This window comes from Anoplophora glabripennis, unplaced genomic scaffold (genome assembly GCF_000390285.2).
Source record: "Anoplophora glabripennis isolate ALB-LARVAE unplaced genomic scaffold, Agla_2.0 scaffold870, whole genome shotgun sequence".
In the NCBI taxonomy this organism is placed as follows: domain Eukaryota; kingdom Metazoa; phylum Arthropoda; class Insecta; order Coleoptera; family Cerambycidae; genus Anoplophora; species Anoplophora glabripennis.
The window spans coordinates 175,435-187,487 of record NW_019416944.1 but is presented as its reverse complement, the minus strand read 5'-3'; the positions used below and the strand labels follow the sequence as shown (position 1 = coordinate 187,487).

Sequence of the window (12,053 nt, the reverse complement as noted above, 5' to 3'; positions counted from 1 at the left end):
TCACATTTGATCTGGTTTAACACGTTAATTTCACGTCATATTGTCTCATTTGATTTGGTTTAAAACGTTAATATCACGTCACAATATGACGTGATAATAACGATTAATGCATGACGTCATCGGTCCGAGACTTTAGGAGGTCAATTTCACGTCTGAATTATGTCATTAAACACGTCTTTCTAGTCATGTAGGGACCATTATTTAACGTCATTTTCACGTGGCTTTGCTTCCTGGGGTAATTGTACTTTTTCATTTCGCTGCATATCATTTCCCACATTCTTTTCATTGTTTTTATTTTCCTGTTTTCCACTAAAAGTATATAGTTTTTGTATAATAATATTAGAAGTTTTGTGCCAGCATCTTCCCGGTTTGCACAATTTTTTCCAATATTACTTTCACAGTCATTAACTGTAATAGATTCACTGTTTTCTGATGTACTATTTTCGTTGTCACTATATTCATTTTGTACATGTAACTTCAAATATGTATCATCATCTATTGCAATTATAGTGTCATTCTCAATTTCAACTGAACCTACAGGCACGTGAAACGTCCTACCATCTAAAGAAAATTTCTGCAGCATTTATAACGTAATGTCCGTCAACAACATCATCAACGTTTACATCTATTATGTTTGCCATTTTTTTCAGAAATAAATACAAGACAGAAACACTATAAACAGCACAGATTATAAAGACAATTTAATAAACAGTTTCAGAGCACAGTTAAATCATACTAAAACTTCAGTAAAGAATATTAACATATACGAACTATATACGTTAATTCTTTGATTTCAAGTTCCAGTAAATTATCTAGGTTAAAGTGCTCCACAAAAGACCGGTAAAAGTTAAGGTCAATTTAAACTCCAAGAGGCTCTAACTCATACCTTATTCCAAGCTGGAGCAGGTAAAGCGTGATTTTTTTTGATCTAGAGTTGTTTGATCTTGCCCAAGAAAAAGAACCAGATTAAATTAGAACAAAACTTTTGCCCAAGAAACAGCAAATCGTACTCCAATCAGAAAAATCACGACGAACACTAAAAACCTCCTGCGTTATTGCCGTAACACGTAGAAGTTCACAGCCTGAGACGTCAGGGTGCGCCACCAGCAAATAGTTTCTGTTTTGTGGTAAGTAGATATCTACTTGTCCTGTCGAATTTTTCGTCATTATGTCATTTTTCGTATCCGCCATTTTATGTTGGTGTTTGGTGAATGTTCAATTCACTGTTGTTTAGGTTGGCTCTTTTCCGTGATTTATAGTTGTTTATTTTAATATTGAGTGTTTTTATTGAACTGTATATAGATATTTAGTTCACTGGTGTGTGTTTTGAAGTAAGTAAAAATTGAAGTTATATAATAATTCTATGCTCTACACCAAGATGCATTATACACATTTCTATACACTCGCAATTACGATGAATTCGGGAGTGAGACATTTATTTGTCAAATTTTATTATTGATTACTTGTCCTTGAATTTTAACTTGAATTATTAATGTTAACATGAAACACAATTAACACCTACATTTTGATTTTTAGATGGCTCCCACCAATCGGCGCTGTGCCGTATTAAACTGTAAACGACCTCATAAAGAAGGGTCCTTATTTAGACCTCCTCATCCAAATAAATATTGGGATTTATTTTTATTATGGGTGAAAGCGACAGGAAATCCAAAATACGCACAAATGGATGCAAAGGAGTGTCACAAGAAGATGTTAATTTGTGAGGTTCACTTTAGTTCGGAAGAACTTATAGAACTTCGTAATAGAGTTAAAAGATGCATTCCATCAAAAAATCTACCAGGTGAAGTATTTTTTTGAAAACTAATTAGTAATTATGTATAAGTATTATAGTAACAGTTAATATTTAACATGTAATTAATATCAAATTATTTGAAGTTATATGTTGAATTTGATATTTTGTATTTTTCTATTGCACCTACAGGATTTATAAAGTCCTCAATGAATTATTTGAATTTGTTTTTTAATGATGAATGTTTGATATGGTCAACAGTAGTTGTAACGGAATTTATCAATTATTATTTTTATCTATTATTTTGTTGATTTTTTGTCATACCATGTAGCAATGATAAATGTCAGTTAACATGGGTATCCATGTTTTTGTTTACCTTCCAAATCTATGAAATATATGCGGTTCTCCATTTAAAAGAAAATTGGGTTGATACAAAATCTATATTAAGATTTAGAATAGGCCGTTTGAGTTTGAAATACTTATAATAATAGTTATATTTCACTTAATCTGTACATGGAAAAAATATATTTTTACTTAGAAAAGATCCAAGTTATACAAGTATTGATTAAAACACTTAAAAAAATGGATATACCCTAAATGAATGTATTTTCTGGCTAATTATTGATTTTCTATGCTTGTTAAACAGTCTAGTGTTTATTTCCTTAGTTTCCTATAATTCCTCTTTTTACAGACCCCATAGAAGTTCAACTCGGCATTGACACCGATGCAGCGCCGGCAGTTACATTTTGCGCCATTGAAAAGGAGAATATTTTAACTCCAAAGAGGCAAGCAACTGCAATACTGTAAGGAATTAGTCCAAAGAGACCATTTTTGGATATGACTAATAAAGAGCCCTTAGCATCAACCTCTCAAATTTCTGAATGTTCTCCAATGACTATTACTTCTGAGTGCAGAAGTAAGTACCAATTTTCGAAAACATAAAAATTTTTTGATATAATGTATTTTATCATTTTTATCTTTTCAACATTGTTGAGTAACAGGACCTCTATTTAAAATCCAGTGTCTTCCAAAATTATGTCATACATGTCTAAATAAATTTCATATAATGAAAACCATAGCAACTACTGGGATAAAATTGAATGCTCTGTCTACTGATATAACCGCTTTGTTAATTATTTCGGAATGCGTTAGGCATATATACTAACTATTATAAATTTTTGTTAGACAATTGAACGGAGAATTAAAATATAAAGAAATATACAGGGGTGCCTCATTTCAAGAAATAATATTTAATACTAAAATATATACTTTTGAGACATTTTGTATATAACATACTTACATACAACAACTAACATACTTTTACTGAAATCTATATATGTATTTCTTTTCAGGAGTAATTAGGAGCCCCATAATTCCTCCAACAAGGTTGAAGAATCTGTCGCCAAAGGCTCTACAATTATATAACCAAGTTAATTGTTTGAAACGTAAAGGGCGGCGACTAAATTAAAGCAACGCTTCCCAGTTGGTCCCGGTATTTCCCAGGTAGTGTTTGATAGTTTAGGCAATAATGCAAACAGTATGACAGACAAGGATAAGTGTTGCATAATTCTATTTGACGAGATGGCCATTCAACCCCATTTGGATTATGATGTGCATAGATAGATTAGTAGGTTTTGAGGCGGGAAACCAAAATATAGGTGACCATGCAACTGTATTTATGTTACGAGATGTGTTTAAAAAGTGGAAGCAGCCTGTTGGTTTCATATTTCATAAATCTGATATGCCTGCCAGCACTATTGTTAATTAACTATAGGGAAATTGTAATGCAGTGTGAAAAAATAGGCTTTATTGTAATTGCATCAGTATGTGACCAAGGAACTAATAACGTCAAAGCCATTATTGATTGCATAATTACTGTAAGTAACTCATCAATTGTTTGATCCGCCTCATTTATTAAAAAGTATAAGAAATAATCTACTAACAAAAGACTTAACTTATTCAGTAAATGGTATTAAGAAAAGGGCTTCTTGGTGTCATATCCAAAAAGCTTATAATATTGATATATCTAATAATATCAGAGTAATGAAAAACATTCATGATTTGCATGTTGTACCGCAAAAATTAAAGAAAATGAAGGTGTCTATTGCAGCACAGGTTTTTAGTGCTACTGTGGCAGCGGCAATAAAATATTGTGCACTTTCAGGATTAGAGTTTACTGATGGCATATCTCAATTAGATACCAGTGCCAGTGCTCTGGAAACAGCTGAATTACTATTAATATTTGACAGTGTAAATGGTTCTTCATCAAAATGTGATGGAAAACATCTCAAACAATTAGTTTCTGCTAAATCTTCCCATGCGGCCGAATGGTTACGATTATTACGTATAATAAATTCAATGGAATTTATAAAATCCAAATCTTCTGACCGCAGTAGACCTCCGGTCTTGGAAAGTTGGAAAAAAACGTAAATGGATTTTTGCAAATTAGAAAAAGACTTATGGATCTTGGATATTCAAAATTTGGAACAAGAATGTTTAACCAAGATCCACTTGAAAATTTTTCTTGTCAAATGAGTGTAAGAAATGTAAATTCTACATGCATAGACTTCTGTTCGTATTATAAAACATTGCTAATTAAAAGCATTCAGCACCATCCGAAAGATTCAAGATCTTTCAGAATCAATAGCTACAATAAGGGAAATTATTAAACCATGTCAGCTACCAAATGAACCAGCAGATCGCTGGCATATACCCGACATAAGTCAAATGTCAATAAGCCAAATTGAATCGGCGGCAATAGTTATGTATCTGGATTTCTATACAATAAATTGTTTAAAAAAATACCTAATTGTGATCTTTGCAAAAAAAATTTGTTGCACGATGCTGAAGACACAGATGATTTTCATCATAAGTTAACATCTTTAAAGGAATATGATTTTAATGCCAGAAAATTAAAATATGGTTCAATAAATTTAATAAAAAATTTAATTAAGATGTATAATCTTCTCCAAATATATATATACCAGATGCTATAGGCAAAAATTATCTAAAAGAACTGTCGCAAATGTTCTAAAATGTAAAGTAATGCTGCAATTCGAAGAATGTGTTCACAGAAATGACAGAAAATTTCATATTAGATTATTTTGCAAAAAAAATTATATATTTAATTACATAAAAAAGTTAGATAACATAATCATGGGCAAAAGTAATCCACAAGCAAAAAAATGCAATTGAAAATATATGTCACGAATTGTACACAAAAAGAATTCATAAAAAATAATTAATCAGTATGTACGTGTATAGTAATAGTGTATGTAATAAGTATGTTAACAAACAATTGTATTTTCTAAGCGTAGTTTCGTAAAAATTACTATTTTTACTATTATTTGAATTTCTATAATGCGCGCTCGCTATAGGATCTGGCACTTTCCGTGCACATAACCTCCTACGCTATAGGTCCCAAAACGACTCGCATTTCTGATAGAAAATAGTATGTGCAACTCGTTCCGAAATGTTGCCATAGCGCCACTTGGGCACTTTCCACACTCGCTTCGCTCGTGCGTCAACTGCGCCCGAGTGGCGCTATTGGCAACTTTTCCGAACGAGTTGCACAATGTACTATTGTGTATTTCTTATGTAGATATATTAATGTCTCATACTTTATTTATATTGGCCTATTGAAATAAAATACTTACTTATTATGTTGTGCTTTTTATTTTATGGCCTTTTTTCATGTAACCTACTTTTTCTTAATTGGATTTGATGTCCTCGGTACAAATAACTAGACTTCAGTAGAATTTAACATATTAAATGCTAATTTAACATGCTAATTGCTCGCATATTAAATAGTAATGCTAATTGAATGTGCTAGTAATTAGCATGTTAAATTAACAATTAGTTACAATAATAAATTTCAATAAAGTAAAGTTTAAATTTCGCGGGCTCCACTTAATACATAGCCCGAAATAAGAGATGGCGTCACTGAGCCTGACCCCTATTGAACAAGAGTAAGGATTTCGTTCTTAGGATGTTCTGTGACGACGAAGAAGCAAACTGAATATTTTTCGTGTCTCGGATTCGATCCAATGATTAAACTGTATTATGCATTATGACGCTAAAGAATAAAAGATTATAAATTTTGAATTAGGTTTTACGTTTGTGAGAGTCGTGTTAAAATTTAAAACACTAATAAAAAACTTAATACCTATTTAGTAAGTAAAAGTATGATATGAAAATATTCTATTAGGTTTGTTAATAATATAACAGTATATTTTTAAAAATCTGAGTAAAATTAAAACGAGCTAAATATTAAACAACGTAAAAAATGTAATAATGTAAAATAATGTCGTACTGTTAAGTACGAATAAAGGTGGTTTTTGCGAGTAGGGGAAGCCGGGGTTATCTGGCCCAAGGGGTTAACTGAACCATTAGTTTAAGAGAGACAAATGAATTCGAATAACCCGCCTATTCTTCAATTTTATCTTTTATACAAGTTGTGCAATTGTTTTTAGTTCCATGGTACAGATGGTGTTCACATTGACCAAGCTGTGTAGAATTTTGTATTTTATGCTTCAAAAGTAAGTATTTTCTGACTGAAATAAACCCCAGGTTATAAATGATTCATTTATTTCAGACAATGCCGCGAAAACGCATTAGAACCACTAATAACAGAGCGTATTCTAAGGATCAGCTAAAGAACTGTGTTAGAAGAATATTAGATGGAACTTTCACTATAAGAGAAGCATCTAGAGACTCTGGAATTCCTAGAAGTACTATAAAAAGATATGTGACAAAATGTATGGCTGCTGTCGATCCAGAAAAAGTTGACTTTCGTCCAGAAAATAAACATTTACAAGTATTTACAGATGAGGAGGAAGCACTGCTTGTAAACTATATTAGAAGCGCTGCTGCCATTCATTATGGTTTAACGTCCGAATCTACACGACGTCTTGCTTACGAATTTGCTGTAGCAAATAACAAACAATTGAAAGCCAACTTGGAGAGAGACAAAATTGCTGGGGAGGATTGGCTAGCTCGTTTCAAAAAAATCCATAAGCTGTCTCTCAGTACACCTGAGCAAACTTCCATTAACCGATGTATTAGCTTCAATAAGAGTAATGTAGAAATGTTTTTCAAAAATCTACTAGAGGTCAAACAAAAATATAATTTGGGGCCTCAAGATATCTACAATCTTGATGAAACGGGAATGATGACTGTACATAAACCTCCAAAGGTTTTGGCACCTACAGGGAAAAAACAAGTAGGACAGGCGACTAGCGCAGAGAGAGGCCAATTAGTAACTTTAGTGGGTATTGTGTGCGCTACTGGAAAGGCTTTACCGCCGTTTTAAATATAGAAAAAGGAATAGTTCTCTTAACTTTCCCGCCTCAATGCAGCCATAAAATGCAGCCGCTGGACCTGACTGTATTTGGGCCACTGAAAGCATATTATAATAAGGCATGCAATGAGTTTATAAGCAATTTTTCAGGAAGACCAGATAATATTCCAAGGCTAACGATTTACGACGTATCGGAAAATGTGGGTAAAGCATTTCCTCTAGCATTCACCCCATCTAACATAATGAAAGGTTTTCAAAAAAGTGGAATAGAGCCACTTAACACAAATATTTTCACATAGCAAGATTATCTTGCATCTTCTGTTGGCGACAGACCGCAATATAATGTATCTCTTAATTCTGAACCCGGAACATCGGGATTATGCAGTGCTAAGACTCATAGCATAGAAGCTCAAAGTAATGTCACACTCGACGTTACACCTGATGGAATAACGCAAAATAACAATAATCTGGGTGTTACGCACAAGCCATTGCAAGAAATTGGAAATAACTTGTCCATGATATGCCCTGAAGAAATTCGTCCTTTACCCAAACTTGGCCCAAAGAAAAATTCTACCGCTAGAGGTCGTAAAAAAGGTAGAACAGTTATCTTAACTAGCACTCCTGTGAAGGAAGAACTTGAGGCTGCAGCACATCAAAGGGAACTGAAGAAACTTCGGTCATTAGAAAAAGCTAAAGTAGCCAAGAGAAAAGTGTTAGATTCCAGTAGTGAATCAGAGGAAGAAGTTCAGTTTTGCGAGTCCTCAGATGAATTTGAACTTTCAGATGATTGCAATGAATCGGAAAATATTGAAGAAGGAAAATTCATTGTTGTAAAAGTTTGTGGAAAAACTGTCGCAAGTACGAGAAACTATGTTGCGAAGGTCTTGGCGCAGTATAATGATGGTTACAATGTGCATTTTTATAAACGTGTCATTTCTACAACAAAGTTTATCCCCTCAGAAGATGATGAAGGCTTTGTTTCAAAAAATGGAATTGTTGCAGTCCTGCCACAACCTATTTGTGGATCAAGAGCTAGATACCAAGACATGATCTGGTTTACGGTGGATATGAGTAGTTCTAGTGTTCATTAATTATTGTTTTTTACATAAATACAACATGAAATATAAGTTTAAACAGTACATGTAATTATTTTGCTAACAAAATAATTTCAGTTCATTTAACCTCAGTCTTGGTTTACTTAACCCCTAGGTAGGGGTTAACCACCACCAGTAGTATTTTTAAAAAATATATTTTTTATATAGTTATTTTATAAATACTTATACAACGACTTGATACATTTGTTAATTATTGTACCTACAAGTGATATACCAAAATTAAACAAAATTCATTTACATATAAATATTTTACGGATTGATAAAAAAAATATGGTCCAGTTAACCCCGGCTTCCCCTACTATAGTATCTGAATATAGGTATAGAAAACAAAAATAAATTATTCTGAATAGCCTAATTGCAAAAAAATAAATAAATAAACATTTTAAAAAATTGCACTACTTATTAGAATTGGCAACATACAAATATAATAAGAAAAGTCTCTTCCTTTTATCAACGTGTAAACTATAACAAAATTCGAAAACAAATGTAAACTAAAACAACAAATTATTTAAAATTTAAACAATAAATAATTGTCAATAATACCATTGTCATTTTTGTTGTGGTGGACTTGACACGGGGCGACTTTGTTATCATAATGTGCCCATATGTCAGTTGTGATTGAGGATGCTAATGGTTTACTATTTTCAGACGACTCTGAAACTCCAGTCTCAGATATATTTTTTTCATTTATTAACTGAGTCAGTTCTTCATTGATCCACGTTTGGGTCATTTCAGCATTTTGATCCAAGAATGTAGCTTTAGCTACTACCTATTTTATTAGATTCAAGTAAACCAAGGCGCCGACTTATTATTCGATTAAATCGTTTTTTAGTTTGTTTCCAACAACAGTTTCACGATTAACATTTTTTAATGAATGTGAAAGACCACTATTAAAGACATTGTTGGATATTTTTCACCAGATAACTAAATATCTATAGGCTTCAAAATTGGTAAACAGTCTTTCAATATGTTCCATTGGGTTCCATTTAAATATTCAGATGCCTTAGGAAGACAAGTTATGACTATTGAAAGGAAATCTTTTATTTCCAAGTCTTTGAATCATTAAAAGACACGAGTTCCATCTAATGGCTACGTCTTGTTTAACTTTTAAAACTGAAAATCCCACTTCCTGTTGTACATTTTTTAATTTTTCTGAAGCCAAAACACTATGTTTAAAATGTCCAATTAATGCTCTACACTTTTTATGACTGAAGAAAATTCTTCTACACTTAAATTTAGAGTGTGTGCCACACATAGATGATGCGTAAATGATGCCTAACAGCACTTTTTATGTTTGCACCCACGGGTAGCCTGAAGGCTGCGGAAGTTCGACAAAAATGTCGCAAGATTCTGGCCGTAGGGAATTGTTCCTGAACCTTTAAAAAGTCGATTCCCGTTGCGCACAAAATCGGATCTGCTCCTTTTTTCGAATTATCGCAAAAAACTGTTTTTTGACTAGCCAGAATTTTTTTTTTTCAAAATTTACTTGCATTGTATTCATTGCCTGAAATTTTAAATGTCATCGATAATCTGATACAAAATACTTTATTTGTGCCTCATTAATGCTTTTTGTAGAACTAAACGAACTTGTCAAATCTTACAACGGTCCATTTATTTAGCATGAGTTGGACTCCCTATTTTTCGAACTTCGCTGAATAGTTTGAATCGACCGCGCTGGCTTTGAGGTCACGTGATGCCAGTACGTAACTATTTTTTGATGTTTGATCCTTGGCATTTGTTTATTGCGTCATAGGTTAGACGATCCTCGCCATTTTTGTCGATTTTCAGAAATATTTGGTTTGATAATGGCTCATCCGAGTGTAAAGTGTAGTCACGAAGAAAATAGGCAGAAGATATGCATGCCTTGTGGTCAAAAAATCTCGCTTTGGAGAATAACAAGCGCGAAGAAATTTCGAATTAGTGAGTTGTGTGAAAAACTTATCATCAAACTGTATATTTGTGAGACATTTTCGATTGTGGATTCCAAATTTCCTACTAGTATTTGTGGTAGTTGTCGCCTGGCCCTTTCTGAGAGGCATAAAAACATCGCCCGATGGTCTATACAGAATGTACCCAATTATCAAGATCTTGTGTTACCAACGGGCAGGTCGGCAAGCACTGAAATCTGCGAGTGTTACATCTGTTCAACTGCGAGGTTAACCAGTCATCCACAGGTATTGAAAGGCAGAGTTCGTGACCTCGGGAAAAATATAATTACTGCGTCTAATGGACTAAATGGCAAAGCAAGGATTCCACATGTATCCAAAAAAGTGCCGACAAAAAAGCCTCCCAGTACCTTGACCCTCTGCAGTAAATGTTACCAAAATTTAGATAGAGGAAAGAGGCATTCATCATGTAACGCTCGTACTCCAGGAAAGTCACGGGCTAATATTTTGGAAGTAGTCAATACTCTCCCGCAAACACAACAAGAACAAGTTGCCTCTGCTCTCATTCAAAAAAAGATTACTCAGCAGCAGAATTCCGAGAAAAAGATTCAAGACATGGAAATTGATTTATGTACGCGTGGACGAAAAGCAAGAATTTCATATAATCCTGTGGCGCAGACAAAGCCGATTTTTTCAGCTGAGAGATTAGACAATTTTCAGGTAAATATGGGTGCTTCTTGTAATCAAATGCGGGAAATGACCAATTTCTTGCGTTCTACCGTCGGCCGAAGCACGGTCCCAAAATATTTCAAGGAACATATGTCGAAAAAATCAAAGCTATTAGTGGACGTTTATAACCAGGGTGAATTCGAATTTGAAACAGACAAAAATACAAGAGAAAAAAGACCGGTTATTTGGGCAGACGCCGAAGAACTTGTGGACGCGGTGGTGAATGCACGCAACTTGGTGGGCAACCATATTATTGGTAATGGCTGATGGTGGTCAGGGCTTCTTCAAAATCAGTTTCACCATACTACCAGAAGACTACTCGGACCAGTTGGACCAGGAAAGCGTAGTCAGATGACTACTAATAACAAACGAAAGTTGTAATCGGAAGGTGGATGCATTGGCGGGAGAAGTAAATTAACGAGAGTTAATCGATTAATCATGTTGTGCCTTGTACCTCGGTTAAAAGAGACTTATGAAAATGTTGCGATTCTATTTGATTTGACAAAAATTAACAATGTTTCGTTCAAATTTATTTCGGATTTTAAGCTAATTCTCATCGTCAATGGGCAGCAAACTGCCTCGTCTATGTATCCTTGCCCTTACTGCTTTATTTCGCTGTCAGATTTGAGAGGTAAAAAGAAAAATGAATCAACTAGTGCTGAAGATTTGATTAGCTTGACGACTTTGAAAACTTACGGGCATTTAATAAATGACTATAAAAAATTTGAATCTCTCAGAAAAAATAATTTGTTAAAGAATGTCATAGTACCATAAACTGTCCCCTGTTTGAAGAATCTACTGACACTTGTGTTATTGAAAAATGTATCTTGCCTGAATTGCACATTCTTCAAGGATTTGTGAACCATTTGTTTTGGGATGGCTTAGTTCCGTTGCTTGGCCGGGAAAAGGCCCTTATTTGGCCTGAAAAACTAAAACTCATCCCGAAAAATTATCACGCAGAAATCTTTGAGGGCAACGCGTGTAGAAAGATGCTGAAAAACTCGGACCGTCTGTTATCCCCGGAAATTTGTGCTGAAGTGGGGGAGCTCAAATTACTACCTTTTGTAGGAACTTTTAGGGCCATGAACAAACTGGTTGAGTGTTGTTTTACCACAAAAAAAGTTGATACTGATGTGGAATCACTTGCTGAAGATCTAAAGAAAGCACTGGTTTCAACTAATATCACAGAAACCTTGAAACTTCACGTGGTAACCGCCCATTTGAAACAATGCCTAGAATCTATTGATAACGATGGACTTGGTCTATGGCCAGAA

At 33.9% G+C, this 12,053-nt stretch overlaps 1 protein-coding gene across 1 annotated transcript; it reads left to right on the top strand.

Moving 5' to 3' along the window:
• The first annotated feature begins 1,112 nt into the window (after positions 1–1,112).
• LOC108912433 lies at positions 1,113–2,557 on the top strand. The gene is made up of 3 exons (XM_018717656.2): positions 1,113–1,127; positions 1,537–1,801; positions 2,442–2,557. The coding sequence occupies exons 2-3, from the start codon at positions 1,537–1,539 to the stop codon at positions 2,555–2,557; spliced, it is 381 nt and encodes a 126-aa protein (XP_018573172.1). The 5' UTR covers positions 1,113–1,127.
• The last annotated feature ends 9,496 nt before the right edge of the window (positions 2,558–12,053 follow it).

Bases quoted from the DNA above. Each gene is read 5' to 3' on its own strand.
- LOC108912433 (XM_018717656.2), top strand. From the start codon at position 1,537: ATGGCTCCCACCAATCGGCGCTGTGCCGTATTAAACTGTAAACGACCT. The intron at 1,802-2,441 runs GTGAAGTATTTT...CTCTTTTTACAG, and splicing joins TCCATCAAAAAATCTACCAG to ACCCCATAGAAGTTCAACTC.